At 45.9% G+C, this 22,841-nt stretch overlaps 2 protein-coding genes across 2 annotated transcripts in view; both read right to left on the reverse strand.

Moving 5' to 3' along the window:
• The window catches only part of LOC115314009 (lamin Dm0-like), a 29,465-nt gene extending 26,887 nt beyond the window's left edge, over positions 1-2,578 (reverse strand). Inside the window, exon 1 of the mRNA XM_040218385.2 lies at positions 2,112-2,578. Coding sequence (XP_040074319.1) covers positions 2,112-2,578 — 467 coding nt within the window. The remainder of the gene's footprint in view (positions 1-2,111) is intronic.
• Positions 1-22,841, reverse strand: part of LOC120836036 (lamin Dm0-like) — a 94,724-nt gene that overhangs the window by 27,877 nt on the left and 44,006 nt on the right. The gene's annotated exons all lie outside the window — the stretch shown is intronic.

Here is a 22,841-nt window from a genome sequence, read left to right on the forward strand (position 1 = left end):
ACTTTCTTGCCGCCGACATCGTCAGTGAAGGGGCCACTTCCGGAAACACGATGAAAGCACGACGCTCAACCACACACATAAATAACCGAACGGCAGCATGACGGCATAGCCGCCAGATGCACACTTTCGGATACTTTCGGCTTAGATTGAATTGGGGTCCGCGGCTTCCCCATTTGTTACTAAATCTAGCAGCTCTAACTGGATCTAGCCCAGTTTCGTGCCCTCAGTTCAATCCAAGGCTTGGATTTGTCGGCTGTTCCCTTTGCATCGGGTAGCACTCTACATGGGGTGAGCAGAGCCCGCGCTCCGCTCTAAGCAGAATCCATTGCCTATTTTTCTTCCCCCAAGTCCTCAAGTCTATGCTCAAGATACTCGATGGCATTTCCGGCACATTTTCTCTGACTGGGCTAGCGTTTTTACAATATCCCTGACAAGTCACCGATTTTTCCTAGTAACTAAAATTTCCCCGACAATTCCCGGTCGCTAGACACCCTGAAGTTGTCCAATGAGAGCTGTAGCAAGAACCAGGGCAAGGACACCAAGGAAGATTAGGGAAATATAAGAGAGGATAAAAACGTTGGGAGGGGGCTGTTCAATCTCCCTCATATTTGTTTTTTTTTTTTATTTTGGGTAATAATTCACTACTCTAATGTTGTGCACGACAAAACTTTTTGGGTGAAATCACAATGTTAATTAGAGAGCCTAGTACGAGTACACTTACATGCTTCATTACAAACAGAACTGGAACACTACAAATGAATTCTGAAAGACCATTGAAAGATCAGCCCTCTACTGCATTTGCCACATCTGTCTTTGTTAGGGGCAGATGCAATGGCAAGGAATCAACAAACCCGTTTGTAAGCTGGTAGAGCGCAGGTGTTCGAAAGGTCAGAGCTAGAGTAAAACAAAGGTCAGAAACTTAATAAAAAAAGGACAAAGAATCATTGTTGGAACCTCCCAAAACTGGTTTCCATAGATCGAGCAACAGGTTTTGAATTTGTTTTCCTTGGTTACGAAAGAGGCTGGCAGACTCGTAGGCCGAGCAAACGATCGAAGACACCATAACCGCTTCACGGCCAGTGTAGGAATAACCTTACCCACGCAGATAACTTATCGCTAACTGTTAACAAAAGGAATGCCTTGTGATATATAGCACAAAGAGAAGTGCCGATGCGGACCTTACACAAGTCCAGATAATAGCTTCTTTTATTACTCTTCTGTATGCAGTATGCAATGTGTCATGTACAATTTGAGTTTTCCGACAAGTAGGAATTCCACCCACTTCACACGGACATTGCTCCGGAGAAGTTCATCTCAAAACTGCTAGCCAGTCTAGCCATTTCGCAATCGTGGCTGCTACGTAAGGATGGAAATAAATAAAAATGTAGAAATAAACCTAGAGCTACCACTATTATGTTCTTTGCGCGCATTGCGAAACGTAGACAAACACACAAGAAAAGAAAAAGGAACGTGCTACGCTGAAAAGAGGCGTCGCGGAAATGACACTGACACCATATCCGGTCGAACCACCGCCACCTATCAGTCAAGGTCGGCAAAACCGTCATTCAACAGCCGGCCGACTGAATCATCAATGAAACCTGCACTTTTAAGTGGAGCTGGTACGCTTCCTTTCATTCCGTTTGTAACTGACACTACCCGAGGTGTGTGGGCTACAACGGATTCTTTTCAAGGTAAAAGCTGTCAGGTCATCACAGCTTTTGTACTCGGCTCAAAAGCGGCTTCGAAGAAGCAATTACACAGAACCCGCGATGAACAAAAAAAAAAAGAAAAGGGGGAGGGGGCGGGAGGAGAACACGACAAGTTGTGACAAATCGTTTATGCCCCGCTCTTTTTTCTTTTTTTTTCTCTAGTTGCTTTAAAGTTCTATCATGTCTAGCTTTAACTAGCTAGCTTGTCATGACTGTGCCTCCAAGGCTCACGAAGCCGGTCAAAGATTTCGCGGTCACACAAACCGCCCCGCTTCGAAAAGACAGCTCGAGCGACGGACGCCTAGAAGCCAGACAACGAAAGACCGCGAGCCACAGCCGCTCGCCGAAGTCGCATGGTTTAGAAATAGCCTCAAGCAAAAGAAATATGGGCTGGCTACTTACTTCGTTTGCAGGGTCTCTGCCTCTGTCTGCCACTTCTTGGCGTCGAGCTGCAGTTTGGCCCTCTCGTTTGCGGTCAGGTTGATGGTGCGGCGTGCGTCGACAGGCTCACGCTCGTACATGATTTTAACGCTGACGACTTCCCGGGTGCGGGTCTCCTCGCTCGTCATCTGTTTGGTCAGCTTGCTGTTTTCCGACTCTAGGTGACGCACGCGGTCGATGTACGCATTCAGCCGGCCGTTGAGGTGGGCCAGCTCGTTCTTCTCCTGAATCCTCGAAACCCTGGACGCCGAGAGCGGCGAGCGCGAGCGTTCGCGGCTCCCGCCGGCGTTGGTGTCCGACGAGCGAGATGTCCGAGGCGACACCGGGTTCGCCGGGCTGTCCGCGTCGTCTTGCTGCGAAACGTACTGGGACGACGGCGCCGTCGTCGTGGTCGTCACGACTTGTTTGCGGACGCTCCGCGACGCCATTTCGGAGTTTGTGCGGACGTGCGAAAGGCCAACTGTTCCTGCAAACTTCGTCAGTTGAAGTGCTGTCCCTCGCAATGTGTTCGCGAGATGGCGGAGTGCCGCCTAGAAGGGCCACGTGACCTGTTGCGCCAATCAATGGGTTAGTTTCGTATTCCGTGTATGCTCCATTTGCTGATTGGCTCTCAATTTTTAGCAGATCATTGTAGGGGTGTGCGGACCGAATCGAATAGCGCTGCGATTCGAACGAGACATGCATCGCATCTGGTATACCAAATAACGCAGTGTCATTCGCAGCTTCAACATGCTGCATGTTAACAGAAACGGTTCTCCTGGTTCTTTTGTCTTGCGCTGTGAAAGCTACGAATGATGCAGCGCTATTCGATTTGATACTAGCGTCTTGCACCGCCACCGCCGCCGCTGACGTGGTGTATCGGTGAGGCGGATTTAAAAATGACGTACTAACCTCAGATCAGAACGCAATTATGCACGTCACTTACGGCTCGAGTTTCAATGCAGCAATGGGCCTTTTCGGCAAATATTGGGCGCCATTTATCGGCAAGCAGGAGAAACGTTTTTGGTGGCCTGCCTTGCTTCCGCTTCTGCCCGCTCTAAGCTATGTTTGCTGTCTGAACGCGGGCGCTAGACGCGCTCAGCGTTTGTTGTTCCTCTACCCAACGCGATCGACGAGTACACTTTATTTTTTTTTTTCAATTAATGTGTTTATTACGGACGACTTCGTACGTTTGTAGATTTTTTCCCAATGACTTAACAACTCGTACTCGCGCTCGGGAACAAGACAGAAACAAAAGTGTAGGCACATAGCCCGGATTTTGTTTCGGCGGGGGGGGGGGGGGGGGGGGGGGGGTCTTTCTTTTTTTGCGCACTGCAGATATGAAAACTGTAATGGAACACTACATTAACGTATTTATAGAGTGGAAACCGATGCTTACTTAAATATGAATCAATTTTTTGTAATCGATATTTATTGAAAACCTGGTAACAGCAGTGCAAGAGGACGTCGTCAATAATCTGGCTCTTGTGACAAAATAGGACACCGCGTAAAACCTTATGTCTCGGTATAAACCTAAGCTAATCAGTACTTTGTAGGGAAACCCTTTGCATCGATCACCGGTTGGCACCGACGGTGCATGGAATTCAGGAAATCGTCAATGTTGGCACAAGGGGTCGGTTGTTCAGCCGTTTTTTAACCACCAGGGGTTGAAACCCGACCCCTAGTGGCTAAAGAGGCTGCATTATGGTGCACCATATCAAAACAAAATATAATTGGCTATTCACTAGACGTCGAGCAATACTTCTGTAAAAGAAACAAAATATCATATCTTTTTGTTCACTATTGTATATGGGGAATGAGATAAGATTGACAAGTGCAACTGTATTAACATTGTCAACGAAGAGGGGAGAGAGCATAGGCTTAGACTACGGGGGGCATCGGGGCTCGTGCCCCCCCCCCCCCCTCCTGTTGACATCCTAGGGGAGGGGGGGCACAACCCCCCCTTTTTCCCCCGGGTTATGATCCTTACCGAGACGCTGTTTACGTGCCATATAACGAGCGTCTAGTAGTGGCATGTAAACAAAATAACGCACACAGTGACGGACATATGGCGATATACATACGCTCTAAATTGTACCTAAAAATAAACTACTGATAGTTGCCGGTGTAAAAACAAATTGCGCGGAAAATCATCCCCTCCCCCCCCCCCCCCCCCCCCCCCCCCGCCCCCGGGAAAGTGGAAAGTCTACGCCGCTGGGAGAGAGTGATTTTTGAATCTTAAAGTTTCAATTATTTATAAACGTAGTTTTTCTTCAGTATTTTAGATAAGAAAAGAAACAAAAGCAGTTTATAAGGTACGGAAACACGAAATTACCCGTCGACATACCCGCCACGAAGCGGTGGAAAAGGCGGCGCATACTAGAAACGTGTAGTGGGATCAGGCACCAACGAACGGCGAGCGTAGAAAGGTCCCGGATGTACGCGCCGGCGCTACAGTCGAGGATCCGACCGGTTCCGAGCGTTCCGACGGCCTTCGGCGAGCAGCTTTGGCTTGCGGTTTGGCTCTTTGGCGGTATGGCAGCGCGAAGTGGCTCCCGTTCTGAACTGATCTTTACCTCGTGTTTGCTGTCGTTTGTGGCCAACGAAGTGTCATGCCGAATTAGTGTTTTATCGCGCAGCAAATGCATTGCGAGCCGCCCTGGCTTCCCGCTTCATACAGCCCATCCAGAATATGCTTTAGTGGCGCCCTCTCGAGCCGTAGACACGGAGTGCGGCAGCCTTTGAGCGCACGCTTAGCTCAGTACCCCTGCTCTAGTTCCCGGCCACTCACGCAACCAAGGACGTCATGAAGGAGGTTATTTTTTTGCTTGTTTTTTGTACTTTTAATTTGCCTATAACTAGGGTTCCGCGTTTTCGGTTTCTATTTTTTTTTTCAAAATTCGGCGTACTTTTTTCGGTGTCTACTTTAAAATTCAATTTTCGTTTTTTTTTTTCGGCGTATATTTATGCCCACAAAATTTTATCGGCGCTTTTCAGGGAATATACAATAAACACCAACGGTCACCGGATCAGATGATTCTTGTAGCTCTGATATTTTTGATCATTCAAAAGAAATGGACACTTTATTTGGCATACGTGTGCAACTGTAAAAGAAACAAAAAGAAAACAGAAGTACAGACAAGTCAGATATAAAGCCTATTTCCAAAAAAAAAAATGGAACTTTACCGTCTGTACGTCAGGATTACCTGATATTATTATAGTACACACACATGTACATTCCCAAGTTCTCGTTGATCCTCACTCTTTCTTCTCTGTTAATATAACCCTGAGCTTCGAGAATGCCCTCACAACGCTAACACTGGACACTGGCAGGCTGAGGATATGAAGAGCTGCCTGAGCCAAAATTGGCCCATCAACCAATTGTGACCATCAAAAGAGACACGGTGCGACGTATTGAAGCACAACATAACATGCAGAGCTTGAATCAAGTCAGTCTTCTTTACAACGAGTTAAAAAACACGCTTGTATATGGGGAGTCAGGGGGCACTTCAGACTTCATGTTCGGATCGATGATGCGGCACATTCAAACCAAAACGTCTTGATGGCATCCGTGTATCCCATAAATTCGGGCACATTTCGATAGACACTGTCGTTCCATCTTTTCGCCACAGCTCTGCGGTACGACTGGAAGGTCAAAGTGAGCTTTTCCGGTTAAAACTGAATTTTAGAAAATGAATGCGACGTATTTTTATCGGTTTAAATCGAAAATGCCGAGCCTAAAAACTGACCTTTTTCGGTTGAAACCGAATTTCCGAAAATGGATTCGGCGTACTTTTATCGGTTTTTATCGGTTTAAACCGAAAACGCCGAACCCTACCTATAACTTCTACAATAAAGCGAAATTCGAGAAAAGAAAAGTTTCATTAAGTTAGTACGTTCAGTACGCTAAGGTTCGGTGCAAATTGAAAACCAGTAAAAAAGTCCTTTCAGGGCCCCTTTAACACTCTCACTGCGAAGTGCGCTGCTGCGCACTTCGCAGAGCAGGGAGCCTGCTCTGCGAATACATCTTGATCGAACGACGTTTTGTGGATGTTTGGGTGTAGTTACCGAAAACCGGACTGAGCGCTTTCTCCGCTTCGTCGATTGCAGAACGGACTGCCGTTTGCCCCTTTAGCGTGATCGCGTAGCTGCCCAACATGTTTGCTCTATTTCGACCCGTGTCCATACAGTTCTAACAGTCTACTCAAGAAATAATTGAAAACAATCTACTTACCCTACGAAGAAAGGTTATCCATGTGGCGTCTATTTCTGTTCTATGTAAAAGTGACGAGTGTATTTAATCGACAAGAACGAGCATCAGCTGGCGACGAGCAACTACTTATGACACCGGCCAAACTACAGCCAGCTTGCACAAAAAAAACATTCCTCGGACACCATAATCGTCTTCAACACGGCGACGAGGAGACTGGAAACAAGCTGATCACCAAAATTAGGCCAGGAAAAGTTCACTTGGAAAAACTTTCAGCCTTTTCTACTTTGGTGAAGAAGGAAGAGCAGCGGAGCTGTAGCTTCTGTTCTCGGCGGTGGCTTTTCCAGGCGAACGATCTGCTTTTCTTTCTCAAGGGAATATGAACTGGTCGACGCAGTGGAACTTTAGGCGATAGCGGCCTCGCGGCGGTTACGAAACCATTCGCGCTGCTGCGCACTTCGCCGCTCATTCCGTTCCCGAGTTTAGTAGGCCGTAGGGAGTTTTAGTAGACCGTGTTTCCCCCTCCTCTACGAAGAAACCGCCACTGCGCCTGCGCGCCGATGGCCTTGGCTGTAGAGTTCCGGGTAGCAGAGGGGCTTAGCGGAGGGGGAAACACGGTCCAGTAAACCCCTCCGCTACCCGGAACTCTACAGCCAAGGCCATAGGCGCGCAGGCGCAGTGGCGGTTTCTTCGACGGCGGCAACCATTTTCGTGTCGACATTTCTTTGGAGGGGTTGTAAAAAAAGGGTGGGTAAGGGTCAGAGGGATAGGGGGAGAGGGAGGGGGGGCGCTTATAGTTCCGCTTTTGTAGAGAAGGGAAGCTCGACGAAGTTTTCGCTTTTGTTATCTTTAAGCACGCTCAAACAATCTAAAAAAAGAGAGAACTGCCCTTGGTTTACCGTAATATCAGGACGTTCAATTTTGTTCACTAGCTCCCGTTTTGGGCTGTCTCTACCTATCGAGGAAGGCACTCACTCAAAACTGCCTAATGCTAGAACGACAAAACCACACACACACACATGCACATTTGTATATTGAACATTTGATGAATTCTTAAAACAGTCGGTAGTGTAGCGCGCGACAACACACGCTCGGAGTTGGTAATAACGTAATCTCGCAAGTGTACGCCGGTGGCGCTGCCGATTTTAGCCGTCCCAGTGTTGCCTGATTTGCCCACGTTGGCGCTGATGATCAACCGATGGTGGCGCTCTCTGGATGGCGACTTCGTTGCTGCGCGTCGCGACGTGCTCCGAGTTTCGTTTCGCTTGGCAACTTGCGGCCTTTTTTACCTTTTCGGCGAGGATCCAACGATTGATCATTCCTCTACAGAGTTGTCTTGGGTGACTGAAGTGATGTGTGCCCATTTTACCTTGGTCCTTAGGGGAGATATCTGCAATGACTTTACCGTTTATTTTTGGGAATTTTTATCATTCCTCAAAAAAGTTGCTTTCAGAAGACCACACAACCTAATTAGACGTTTCACCCGTAATGGTCTTAAATCACTTAAGCACTTTTCAGAATAAAAAAAAAGATGCACGAGGTTTATAAATGTTTATAAATTAATTTCTTTCGCAGTTCCACACATCAGACTGAGCCCTGTAAGAACTCTAAAAATACAGTACGCATGCATGCATACAAATGAGGACATGAACGAGGAAAATATTGACCCAAGTAGCACAACTCGCTGGTTTGGGAATGGGGCGGTACCGGTCTGCCGGCAAGATCCTACTGGCCCGACGCTGGAAACGCCCCGTGGGGCGACAACGGGCCAGTGAGATTGCCAGTCACTGGCCAGCGACTGGGACTGACTGGGACGCCCGGCACTGGGCGTCCCAGTGAGTTCCCGGGATGCTGCCAGCACAAACCCCCAGCATAGTATCAGTAATACGGTAAGATACCAGCAAGACCCCAGGCTGGCGGCCTCAAGCCATACAGTTTCCCGGTCTTTTTTCCCAGCGAGTTCCCGGGCTGCTGTCAGCACAAATCCCCGGCATAGTACCAGCAGTACCGCAAGATACCAGCAAGACCCCAGGCTAGCGGGCTAAAACCATACAGTTCACGGTCTTGTTTTCCATGCTAACATTTGGTTTTGTGTGCAATTCACACCTGAATAGAAATGATGTAGTTCATAACAAGGGTTATTTTAACACGTAATGTGTGTAAACAATAAATGAAACATACAAAATTGTTACCCTCATTGTTTATTGTCAGTTGCAGTGAAGCTACAGTGGGCTGGTAATCATGCGCTTGTCGCCAGAGGAGTGCGCTGAATGAAAGAGGCTGCATGTCACGGGCCTAGGAAATTTTCTTCACACTTCTCATGCAGCTTGTGATGCAAGTCGACCATGCACCCGAGAAGGCAAGTCCTTCATTACAGCCCCTGTAAAGAGAATCGACACCACAGTAGAATGACAGGGTAAATCAATACCAGCTGGACGTGACAATCCAGAAATTCCAAACTGGGGTGAGGGGCATGAGACAAGCAGCCCATGTAAAAGGAAATTTTTTTGTAGCTAATGCACTAATTGTCTTTATTTTATTTTCAATCTGGAAACTATATCAAAACAAGAATCCCTAAGGGACATACCTGTAACAACACACTGGATGACCAAGGGGCGAAAATGGTCCAGTTATCTCATAATCAAGGTCAGCTATTTGTATGAAAAAGGCCCACTTCAGAGAAAGGCTTGTGGAAATCATCTATTTTAATTCAAAAGGGCATGTCGAGAGACGGGCGAGCTTGGCAGAGTAGTTGGCATGTTGTTTAACACTGACGTTTGTTACGATAGGTGTGCAGTCCCCGATATCCACATTCAGCATTTTTAGGTAAACATAGCGATTCATTAGCATTACTGAGACAATGACAAATCATATCCTTGACATATACAGCTCACCGTTGTACACATACTAATGAGATTGGATAGACACAGGTAAACATGTAATGCATTGCAGAGTATGACACCCCGGTTCCCACATAATGGCAACTTGACGACTAAAAGTCATCTGCAGACTTCATGAAATAAAAATAGCGACTTACACAAAAACTAGTATATATTATCAGCGTCCACCATCAAACTCACATTGAGTGTTTTCCATCGGCATGCCCTAGCCCTTTAAAATGCCCGCAAGCCTCACTTACTTTAAGCATATGACATACCATGAGATGAAACATTCCCTCGTTATCATCATTAAGATGTCTACAGGTGCGAACAGTTCAGGAATATCAATTGAAAGATGCCAAATCAGTAGTGAGGTAGTGTACACTGGCTGGTAGATGCAGGTTAATATGTATGGGACATCTATTTTCTAAGTGATATTGTTTATCTGGTCAATTTTCTTCACATACCCATCACATACTGGGACAAGGTTCTCAATACAGTGGAAAACAGGAAGGAGGAGTGAGTTCCAGATTTAGTTTTGCACAAGTTATGTGGCAACTGATTTCATCCTCTTAGAATTTATTAGAGTGGATCTGGGTGTAATGATGTCTAGCCCGACAATACTGCCAGGAGCACATGTCCCAAAACCTTCAGAAACGGGTAGAGCAAGTTTTAATCATAATTTCCGTATTGCGATGAGAGCTGCTCACACTGAGAATTGATGTGAGCAGTGTCGGCCATCATTCTGTCTGAAATATCTATGCGTCAGCCACCCCCTATCAGAAAAAGATTTAGCTGAGCGCTTTTTACGGCCCGCTCAGCTCAGCCACTGAGCGGGAAATTAACCAGGCATGCACGTAACGCTCAGTCGGCAGTGGCCATAGGGGTGCAGGAATTGTCTTCTCCATCGGCATCTGCACTCCGGTTGGTCGTTGCTGACTGAGCGTTGTGTGCATGCAGGTGCTTTCCTTTTGAGTGGAGCGGGTCTAACAATGCTCAGATAAAACTATCTAATGTCTATGTCACAGCCTCAACAGCCAAACGAGCAGTCTTCTTCCTCGCTTGCACAATAGACCAAAATTGCACTGCATACTGCTTTAGAGGCTTGTTGGCATGTTTCACACTCACTCTCTGCAGACAGCTAGGACTATCGGTACGCGAGGGAAAAAAAAGTGTGAACACATATCATGCATGCCAAAAGAAAACATTAATGGAACTGCACGAGACTGCATTAAAGTTGCCAATTGGGCGCGTTTTATACTGCACAGCCACTGGCTGAATCACATAAGTGTCACACTTGCCGAGCTTGAAGTACAGTCGTGATCTTTACGAGTGTGAACAAGCGATCGTCGACTGTTCAGTACTGGGAGCATCATGCACCAGTGGACTTGCTCTCCTTTTAAAATGCCTTGCGAACCAAGCATGGTAAGTCATCTGATAAGGAGAGAACGTCACCACGGACAGCACTGAGCAGTTGATAATCACCTGCTTACCTTCATATGGATCAAGTCTCTACCTGGCCAAAGTAGGCAGTATGTGTGCAGCAGAAACGGCTGTACTGAAATCTCAAAAGGATGAAAGATCAGAACAGGCTTGGTGAGGTTTCACGTTGCAAGTATGCCCATGCAAATTTCACTTTCTAAAACATAAACACGCATTTCAAATTGTCATCCAGGACAAGCTGCTATTACACAGCTGTATATATAAGGCAGCTTACCATCAACAACCTTCGCAGACTGCCATGGACCTGATCCTCGGCTTGGCTGATGATGCAGGAACGAATTGGCCTAGTCGATGCTAGCTTCCGTTCGGCAAGGGCTGCACTGAGTATTAAGATGAAAAAAGTGTTGTAGATTATGTGAAACAAACAAAAGCAATCCTAGCATCCACAATTCGCTAGAGGCACTGAAAACAAAAATAAGAGGTTGGGTCAATTATTTTAATGCAATATACTTCGGACACATACCATGACTGCAGGTAAGATATTTGCTGCCTTCAATCTAGATCTGCTTGAAAATTTACAAGCCAAATAACAAATATTTTATAAGCTGAAATATATTTTGCTGGAACTACAAAATCTGAAGACTATCTCTGCAAATATGGTGCTATCTAGTACATCAGAGATGAGTAGAATTGGATTACAGCGTCCCCCTTACAAAAATTGAAGCAAAACAAGTATAGAATCTGCCGTGCCACTACAGTAAAACCTTGTTAATTCGGATCTCATGGGACCGGCAAAAATGTCAGAATTAACCGAAAGTAGAAATATCGAAAGGACAAAGAAAGCTGCGCGAAAACGTTGCCCTGTGACACACCTTTATTTTGAGATAAATCTGTTATTACCGCCTGCTTTCTGGACGACACTTGGGCGAAGAGGGCAACTTTCCTTAGCGCGGTCGAGTGCTCCACCGCACTCGCACTTTCGGAGCTACGCATCCCGTGCGCTGACAATGTAGCACAGCAAGGCCTCTTCTAGTTTCGGGTGCACCACCTTCCAAGGCCGCTTTCTTTCCGCGTTGAACTTCTCGCTCTCAAAAGCCCGTAGGATATCGGCCAAAATTTTTACGTACGTGGCCAAAGTGCTTCTCTTGACGTCGTAACTTTCCATAAGTTGTCGAAAGACGCCGCCCTCCAAGGCCCTCAGTATTTCCACTTTCGTCGCTAAATTCTTAGCCTAGAACAGCTGCAACAGAAAACGAGTAGCACAACTGACCAGTAATCGGGGCGGCGAAATCGCGACACCCGGCGCATTTTTCCCGAGCGCCGATAGCGAGAGTGCCAGTCACGTTGCATTTTACAATGCGGGGGTGGCCGACGAAAAATTGAAGGATAGGATAGTTGTTAAAATGGCGGGCTTTAGGATCCCCGCGTGGAGGCGTAAAACGTGACTGTCACTCTCGCTATTGGCACGCTCGGGAACAATAGCCCCGCGTGTTGCGATTTTGCCATTCCGGTCGTCGGTCACTTGTGCTACCCTTTTCCCGTTGCAGCAATGCTTCTGGCGCTTCCTTGCCAGGAGAGTAACGCGCTGAAGCACGGCGATCCAGAGCAAAACTGGTGCGAAACACGGAGAACCGAAAAACCACGGGAAAACCGGAAAAATCTCGTGCGCACTTCGGATGGATATCGGTTATACCTTTTGGAACAGACCGTAGATAGCACCACCTGCCGAATTCGTCCGAATTTACCATAGTGCGCCGCGTTCCCTCCGAATTAATGAGCGTTTGCTGCCATTGACTAATACATACGTTTGACGGGACCGAATCGGCAGTTCAAATTATCCAAATTTCCAAATTCGTTGAATTAACGAGGTTTTACTGTACATCAGAAACGACTCTATTGTGATCTCGTGGGGATCAGAGTTCGGAACAGGCATGAAGGATTTGGCACGAGAAATATGCCAATGTCATTATTCATTTTTGCAACATTAAAATGACTGAAAGTGCGACCAGCTGCAGGGTGTGTTAACGCAAATCTTGCGAGTGCTGAATTGTAGGCACAGTGCCCTGGTTGTGTTCATGTGCGATATATGACCAAATACCATAGAGACCAATACTGCAAACCTCATCGAAAACCAATAGGTGCGGTGGCGAACGGCGTGAGTGGCGCTGTTCACCTCTCTTGCCGTTCATTTGTGTTTGTGTGTTGCCACTTCCAATGGGAAGGCTTCAGCCATTATTGGGAACACTAAATAAACAAATAAAAATGCAAACACAACACACACAGCAATACTGGCAGCAAGTCGAGACGCACTTCTGTTGTAAACTCAGCATTCCGCTTACGAATGGGATGCGCAATTTCCCTACAGGATTTCATTCCACGTGAATGGCATGGGAATTGCTAAAGGCCAGTCCATAAACACAGTCTGCGTTAAAAACAATCCTATCAGCAATAAGTTTCTATTATATTGCTCAATATATAAAGAACCTTACCATGAACAGCCTTGGCAGTCTTCCATGAAGCCTGGCCTTCAGCAGAGGAAGCTGTCATTCTGTGTCGTCTCAGGACACTCGCATCAGAATGGCGGAAGTGAATGCCAACTTCTACTCGGTAAGGACTGCAGTAAGTATCAACATGAAAACACAGATTAGAATATACGATAAAAAATATCATAGACAAACGTGAAAAAAGTGCACAAAGAGACAAGGACAAAAGGACAGGAACACATAGGACGCAGACTGGTGCACACTCACAACTTGATCTATTGAACATAAAAGAAAAAGGATCAGAGAAATCAGAAAGGCTGTGTTCGGAGAATGCGAGCTTCAGAAACCAGGGCGTGAGCAAAAGATGTCAGGTAGACTGTTTTACAGACACTTTGGAAATAACAACCTTTCCATGTAATAAGGTGGTGAGTTCATTCTGATTGAACATCCTGAAAAGTAACAAACAAAAAACAAGGAATAAAAGAGAGGAATACATACACTACATACGAGTGTAGACTCCCAACTCACAAATTGGAGAAGAAAAAAAATAAAGAATGCGAAAGGAGCTTTAGCAAAAGTTCGAACAGGTCCAAGTGGAATGTGCTAACTTCCACCCATATGCAAACACAATTTTCTTGGCAGCTCAGGTAACAGACGGATGTGCGGACACATTGGTCGCCCATACTAAGAATAATAAAGGCCTAAAATAATCCCCTTGTATGGTTTTCACAGTATCTGCTAACTATTCACGTTTTCTCTAAAAGCCCCGTCCCACTAGAGCGACAAACACCGATTTTCGTCCGACGACACCACAAAGTTCCATGTCGCCGATGCTGTCCCACTGCAACGGCCAACGCCCACGACAAATAATAGAGGCGGAGGGCACCGCGCTCTTCCAGACATTCTAGTTTACCAGTGAACAATACGGTGGAGGGAGGCAATCAAACAACCCCCCTTCCCCTTTCCGCCTCCACCCGCCGGCGGGCCGGCCCCCCCGCGCGCCCGCCGCTGCCGCGGTTCCCCCCCCCCCCCCCCCCCCGCGCGCGCCCGCCGCTGCCCAAGCGCTGCCGCGGTTTCCCCCCCCCCCCCCCCCCCCCCCTCCATATCCCCAAAAGTTCCGCCGCTACTGATGGACCTCGAGCGAGTATGCAGCCTATTTGTGAGCGAAGAAAAACAGCCTCGCATTACCCCATTCGCGCACAATTAGTAATACTGGTAAAAGCAAGCGATCTAGACAATAACAAGGATTTTGAACGGAGGAAAGAATAATCTAGCCCTAACAGACAAAGAAAGGAACTTACTTTGGAACGACCGTACCATGATCTTGGCTGTTGAGCAGATTTGACGTAGTTCCACGGCTCACAGTCGCTTCCTTCTGTTGAGACACATTTGAAACTAAGATAAACTCCACGCATCACGACTAATCGGTGAATTGACCTGAATACAGAGATATGAAAACCCACACTCCCCGCCAAACGTGCAAAAAAGGGCTGTGGATTGGATTGGATTGCATTGGATGGCTCTAATGGATATCTAGCGACTTTACGGAAACTATCTTCAACACGCTTGCAATAAAACGACCAGCAATGCAAATTAAAAAAAAAACATTAGTATACACAGTAATAATAACTTATATGCATGTAAACATTGCCACAATAATATAAATGCGTCCTGAACACGTAGCAAAAAGTTAAATACGAAACTAACCGCACAATGTATCCAACCGACTTCAGCAGACATATAATTTTTTAAAACTTCAAACATTCTGTATGCCGGTTTGGCTTTGGTTGTAAACGCGTCCTGCTGGTAATGTAGTGGTCGGTGGTTCCAATCCCAGTAGACAGAAAGTTTTCTAATTTTTTTTATCGCGTTTTTTTCTTGTTTTTATTATTTTAAATATTTGCTGTGTTTTTTGCAGTCGCCGGCCCCCTACTTTAGGGTAAAAGTCACGCAGAATGTGAAAATAGAAAGTGTGAGCCCAAATTTGAGTTGATGCAATGCACAAACCGTGGCCCTCCTGTTTGCCGGGATAAATCGCTCCCTCCGTGCTAATAGGTTGGTTGGTGTAGTACGCAAACAGCGCAAGTGCTTTCAACGAAGTAAAGAAGCTAATAATAATGGGAATATTGAGAGAAAAATGGGAAAATGTGTATGTAAATGGTCAAACTGCCACAGTGATGCAGCCGAAGTTTGTCTGAAGGCGGTCACCTTTAGCCACTATTAAAACAAAAATACCGCTAGTTTAAGGCAGTTATTTACCTGAGCTCATAGCGCGCTACGTATTGAGCACATCTCTTAATTTTCTGACTTCCGGAAAGTAGTACTTAATTTTGTTCTGGCACATCAGTGATATCCATCGCCTGCCCCCTGGTTTTACTTATTGAGGTTGTGCTCCGCAATTTTACTTTTTTATTAGGCCTATAATGTTTATATTCCTGAGATCGAAGAACAGTGCGGATAAATAAACTAGCTTTCAGAAACGGTATCGTTCGGTGTGATAACATTTATGTTTTGTAGCGCCAAGGGGTCACATTCACAAACCCGGCAGTGTAAACACCCACAACGCCTTTGTGTTTCCCGTTTTATCGTGCTAAAAAAAAATGTTTTTATATTTACTTTTTTTTGGTGCGGTATGTCGTATAACATAAGCTATCGGGGACAGATCATCTGGCTATGTGAACATTTGAAATATTTCTGTTAGATGGTCGTAGCTACCACAGAAAATAGTCGATTCTTGCCTGAAATAGCATATTTTCACACTCAATTAAAATCACCAATAACATGATCTCAGGAAAGTTGTGTACATCTCGCAGCGTCATAAGCAAAACACACATCTCTTTCTTGTTATTATTTATTATTATAGATTCTGCAATGTAATGCAAATTATTGTTTTTGTAACTCAAAGCGCGTGCTCAATCATGCCACGTGTTTGTTAATTGTGGTTGTTGTTCTTCACTCGGATTCTCCGCTATACCGTTTTTATTTTATTTTTCTTATCAGTGCCAAACACGTGCGTATACCACCGACCTTAAGTATAGTGCATCAAATTAAACTAGCTTCCTGAAAAGGTGTCGTTCGGTGTTGTGTAATTTATTCTTCAGAGCGTAGGTGGTCAAAGTCTCGAATCCTGAACTGCAAATGTTCCACGCCGCATTATTTTTTCTCGCGTTTTCGCGATAAAACACGTCAGCCCTGCCATGCTGGGATAAAATACACCAGCGTCGGCAGTTATTTGCGAAGGATTGATCTACGCAAATATTTTCACTCGCTATTCATGAATTGCCACAGTTCGTCAAAATCTGGAGGACTTGACTGCATAGTAAAAACGGCAAAAAAAAAGAAAAAGATAAAACGATGTCGGTCAGTAAACGGAACTTCCATGGCGGGGCTCGCCAGCCTGAACAGCAAAGTGCCGATGCCGGCCAGTCACTGAACTTCCGTGTAAATACTGGCCATCAAAGACAGCAAAGTGCCGATGCCGGCCAGTTACTGAACTTCCATGTAAATACTGGCCATCAAAGACAGCAAAATACCAATGCCGGCCAGTTACTGGAACCTCCATAGAAAGACTGGCCAGCAAAGACAGCAAAAACCCGATGCCGGCCAGTCACTGTAACTTCTTCGGCGGAACTGGCCAGTGAGCAAGACGAAACCCCAACGCCGGCCGTGGCCGGTAGCTCACCGGCGCCAATGGCCGGGCGCCGCCATCCTGTTACCGGGACCGGCCGGCGTAGTCCCGATACCGGCCGACGCGGTGTGCTACCTGGGCCCGTTTTCTCGAACGCAAACCGTGGTTTAAAGTTAACTATTGTCCCTAGAACGGGGAATTTTAGGTCACGTGACTGGGCGAGCAGGGGCGCCGAGGGAGAAGCAGTACCTACAAGCAAAATGGCCGCGACGTCGCTTAATGAGGGCTAATAGTTCTGCTTGGTTCTGCCGAACATTCATTTCGATCCGGCTGTTATATTAATGACGCACCATCAACCTATTAGCACGTCAAGCAAAGCGGTAGTTCAGAGGGACAACTAAGCTAACCGACGGCATCATTCCGCGAACGCATCACTCTTCACCAGTCCGGGACCCAGGACATATGACGGTACATCAGCCTTGCAAGTGTTTTTATGGTGAGTAAAAAATGTTTTGCGAACAAGCGTTGGTATACGAACAGGTTTAATTTGTTACACTATGCACGCCAACTCGCGAGCAGCGATTACTTTGCGGATAAAGGGGGTTATCTTCGATAAAGTCTTCGTTCCGAGTGAACAGCTGGGACATTGTACAGTTTTTTTTTTTTTGTTCGCAGTGCGCCGACAGTATGCCGACAGCATCGAGGTTTCTACATATCCCCGGTGGCCAGCAATTCAACGGTGACGAGAACCTTAGCTTTACGCTGAAGCAGTGCCGCTGCGTCTGGTTCTGACCGCGACGGTCGGTCGATGCATCCACCAATGGAAAAGATAGTACAAGCGCGGTATACGAATCAACCTTGCCGATGTCATCTGCAGAAGTCCCAGAAACGAGAAATAAACAAACACTTACCACAAAGAAAGTGGACGAGATCATCCTTTCGCTTTTTTTTTTTGTTTTTAAAAGTGATATTAGGATTATCTTTCGTCTTATTGCGATATATAGCAAAACGCAGGTGTGTGGGTAGAGAAACCAAGGTAGCAGACGATAGTGTCCTGTCCGCAAACATCGGTTGAAAATGAACCAAGCCTCAGTATCGAGTGCTTGCGAACAGAGGCAAAAAATTATGACATTAGACGAGAGATTGAAGTTAATTCGGGAAGTTGGGGCAAGAAGGGAACAAATTATGGGGAAATTCGGTCCTGCAGTAACTGCACACACGAGACAGCAGGCGTGGCTCGACATTGCCGATGCAATGAATGAGCAGGGAGCTCAGAGGACCGCAAAGCAGCTGAAGGAGGCGTGGCAAAACCTCCTGAAAAAATGCAGAAAGGTCTACAGCGCCTACAAGAAGCATGAAGGGCGCACAGGTGAGTCGGAGGAATTTTGCATATTTCGAAAAACAAACTAGTTTTCAATTGTTCGCTTTAAAGATGAGTGGGGGGGGGGGGGGGGGGCAGGGCAGGTACACAAAAAATAAACAGAACCTTTTCTGCCATGGATTATGATGCGTGTTAACATTTAATTTTTTTATGGCATGACTGATGACAGATATAAAAGTGAGTGTTGACGTGTAACTTTCCACTACATTCCTGTCCCTGTTCGAAAACAGTAATAAAATCAAGAGGCAACATCTCAAAACAATTTATTGAAATTTCCTTTACATGAAACAGCAGAAAGTGTGGTAGACCTGAGACAGAGGAGATCAAAATGTTGAAAGCACACCACCTAAACTGTGCCTTTCTGTTGTTTTTAAGAAAACAGTCCTAAAACTTGGGGCATAGTTGTTCATCGAACACGTCGCTGAATACCCTACACTACTGCATCCTCAAGGCACACAGAAAGCACTATGTACAAAGTTTACTGCAGCACAATTGCACGCAGCAATGTGCATGTTGGAAGGTCACTGCTGCGAGATCACTCCACTGCAATGTTAAGAAGTTACATTTCTGCCACACAGTATAAATTACTATGCTTTCATTTGATGCTTCATAATGCCGTTGGATTTCTGCTGTTTATATTCTAGCTTGGTAGTTGGTTATTGATCCCCCTCCACTCTGCAATGCCTCTGGGGCCCGGGTGACTACGGAATGAAAATTATGTGCATTCATTTGGTAGGTGCCGGCCCGAACCCCCATGAACTGACGCCCCTAATTCAGGCAGTTCTCGACGTGATCGGCGTCGACTCGCCGAACCTGTGTGGGCTCGATGTCATTGAGGGTGACACGGAAGAGTGAGTGGATTACTCTTACATCAGTCTGTATGACAAGTCAACAGCACTGGGTGCCGGGCATGCAGAACAGCTCTGTTATTAATGGTGGGACCGTAAGAAACTGGTGTGAGAACAGGGAGATTGTAAAAATTGTCATAGTGCCATACACACAATATCTAATTGGAAATCAGCGCACTTTCATGTATCACTACTGCGTGATGCAGGTTAGGGATAGGGAGCCCAGGCTAGCGGACATACTGCACTGCCTTTGGGTCACTTATGACAAGCATGTAATCATGAATTTCTCTTCATTTTACTCATACGGCTGCATAATTGCTCTACAAACAACCTGCAAAAAAACACACACAGAAGGATAAGCAGCAAAATCTGCTCATTACTAACATAGCTAACAACCAGACAACAGAACTACCGATGTACCAAAGCCAGATATCCGAACAAAGAAGAGTTGTAGTACACTTTTTGATGGTTGAAGGAGTGCAAGGTGGTGATATTTAGTTCTAACCGCTTAACAAACAGGTGCAACATGTAAGACAATATGCTTCCTTTTGAAAAAAAAAATAGAGGTGCACCCCTGTTGTTACGCATGAGTGAACAAACTCGTTGTTTATGCTGTGACGAACTAGTGCGGAACGCAAAAAGGAAAGAGGTAGCGTTGATGGCATCAGTTATCAGTTTAACAGGAGGGTCGAAAGCCATAGCGAGATTGACTGTATACATAGCCAAGCGAAGACTTTCTTGTAGCATCGTGGATTTCGTAAACAACGAGACTGGAATGTTTGGTTTCACAACATCCTTAGGTGAAATAAACGGCAAGGTTAAGAAATTTATAAGAAAGCTAAAGGTAATGAAATACTGAAAGTTGCAACCGGTACAAGGAATATTACCGTAATATCCCGAGAGACGATTCATCCCCAACAGATAGCCCATCCTGATTTGTAGCAGGACTTTCTATTTTTCAATGGCTCAAGTTGAGCTACCTTGTGAACACCGAATGTTAGCCTACCCCTTATTTTTACCTAATGTGCTCTCAGTTTTGGGTGGGCGATTTCTTGGGATATTATGAGCATTATGTGTGTGGCCCACTCGGAGATGCTTGAAGCATCAGAGAGTTTCTATTCTACAGTTAAGTACACTGTGGCAAAATTCAAGCAACATGTCGGGGTTACAGACACTGTATGTTATACAGTGTCTGTAACTGTAAATATGTTATACGTAGGTTGCCTGCACACTTCTAATAACTACAGCAAATGACTTCCTGCATATCCATTTGTCACAGCGATAGCTTGAGGCAAACGGCAGCGCCGCAGCCTCGGGCGTCAGGAAGCGGCCAAAGGGTGGCAGCAGCAGAAGAGTGGGCAGCAGCTCCCCGTGTCTTGCAGACGAGACGTTGGTGCCGGGAAGCTGCGCAGAGATATCAGCAGCAAGCTGAGGACCAGCAGCGGATGGAGGCGGAGAACCTCCTGTTGGATAGGGAGGCAACAAAAAGAGCAATAGATGCCTCCAATGCGCAAATCGCTGCAGCAGATGCTGCTAAACAGTATTACACTGAAATGCTAAGGCTACAAACCTTGCAGGCTGAACTTCAAATTGAGCTTTTGAAAAAACAATTGGGAAAGGAGTAATCAGAACAGACCAAGGGGGGGGGGGGCATTAAGTTCTACTATTTTTTTATTTTTTTTTAGATTGACGAAGCAAGGGCGGATGTGAAATAATAAAGTACATTTTGAAATGCAAGGATTTGTGAAAACCTCAGTATGTTATGGGGTAGTCGTCCCTGGAGAAAAACACTCGACCCTATGCGACAGCCAGTAAGATGGTGCAAGTAATTTTAACGAATAATTAAATATTTTTATCACCTCCTCAGTATTCCAGAGTACCACATTGGTATCCGACACCAGCGACAATCTAACCAGCTGAGTTTCCATACATGTGCGCAAGCCTGTCGACACGTCAAAAACATCATTGTTGGGCACTAAGGAAAGAAGCTTAACAATTCGACCCTGCACAAAACAAAGCAGCAAGTAAGCAAATAACCTAGGAAGTGCCTGCACGGCACAAACAGTGATTATGTGTTTAAATGCATGGTTACTGGTGTGACCACTCGGTGTGCCTGATTTGTTCGAGGAGAGTGTGTCGCGGAATTTACACCGTTCAGGAACTCTGTACTCTCTTTGTTCACTTCCCGAAGTAAACAGGCATTACCATAATTCAACATTGTTCGACAGCGATTTTATACACCCTTTACTCTTTTACTAAGTGAAATAACCAATGACAGAATTATTCCTCTTATGTACATGACCCATTAGTGGCTGTTATAATCAGGCCACTACTGTGACGCATACAGGTTGACTCCTCTCACCTGTAGAATACTTTTAAATATGGTAATAATGGTACAAACGTATAGGACAGAGGCGCAATAAAATGAAATGGTATTATTTTTCAGGCTATTATTTCGCTCACCCCTATAATTACTCGCACTGAGGACATTGATGTTCGCGTAGCCTGTAGTACGAAGACAAGCACGATGACCAACACACAGAAGTGGGCCGAAGCTTTTCGCACAAAAGCCGCACGCACTGTTGACCGAGGCACGCAACAGCAATATAATGCAGGACTTTTGCGTATGTGGTTCCATGGGTCATGCAGCAATTTCACTGTTAAACGCAGTTGCAATTATGCTGCTTGACCAACTCTAACCTTTTACAATGAGGTACGCTGCAAGCGAAACTGGATGAGGCGAGAATGATTCTGATCCGTGCCTGCAATGCTGTTCAGAAGAGTTACCTTGTTTGGACACCGCCACATTACATCTTAAGTGCATGTCATTGTTGCAACCAACAAAAAACATGCTGCAATGAAGAGGGTTTGCGAGACAATATGGTTTGCAATGCTTGAGGCACTCTTTCTGCTATAATGTTCGGAATCAGGAAAGGGTACAGACGTCTTCAATATGAGGGTGGACGCCTGAGCGGCATAGGACGGGCGCTGCATCGTCTCCAAGCGACGCTTTTTGCAAGGATAGCAGTCGCAGCACAAATCTGCTTGCTCTAATATCTGCCAACACTTCCATTCTTTTGCAACGAGTGAATTCCGCAAAGCCTGTTTACCCTCGTATTGAAACCATACATGAAGAGTGCTTAATAAAGATTTAAAATATCTATGTTCTCCCAGGAATATGTTGGGGTTGGTCCAGCCCCTTATATCAGCTGCTGGTAAAACCACAGCCAAAAGATGCCACGAAGCATTCAAGAAAATTTATTATATGAAATCGCGTGCCACATTCAACTTGTTATTATGGTTATCCATTTACGGAGCCTGGTAAACACACGGAGAGGACAATATCTCTGTATGTATCTCGCATTCAAGAAAACCAGTTTGAATTGAAAAGACCACATACCCACATACTTACGCTCAACAGAAGAACTGGTCGACAAGGGCACGCCGGGCCTCGTTGCTTTCTCCACGGCCGGCTGCCATGGGCTCCACAGGAACCTCAGGCGGGATGGCAGTCCCTGGCATCGCACAGGGGTATCTCTTGGCGAGATTGTGGAGCACGCAGCATGCCACGATAATGTCGCAGCATCTGCTTGGCTCCATGCGCAGCTCGGCGTGCAGGCAGTGGAACCTGCGCTTCAGCTGGCCTATTGTCCTGCGTGCATCATATGGACAGGATGAGTATTATTTATTTAAATTACACTAATATATTAGGGCTGAGACTATTTCATGCTTTCTGAATGCTGTAGCCTACCGAAAACCCGGCAATCATTTCTTATCATTGCCAAGATATATAACAGTATGTTTACATGTAGACCATATTAAACTTCCCTCGACAAATGT

Source organism: Ixodes scapularis, unplaced genomic scaffold (genome assembly GCF_016920785.2).
Source record: "Ixodes scapularis isolate PalLabHiFi unplaced genomic scaffold, ASM1692078v2 ptg000137l_1___fragment_3__unscaffolded, whole genome shotgun sequence".
In the NCBI taxonomy this organism is placed as follows: Eukaryota; Metazoa; Arthropoda; class Arachnida; order Ixodida; family Ixodidae; genus Ixodes; species Ixodes scapularis.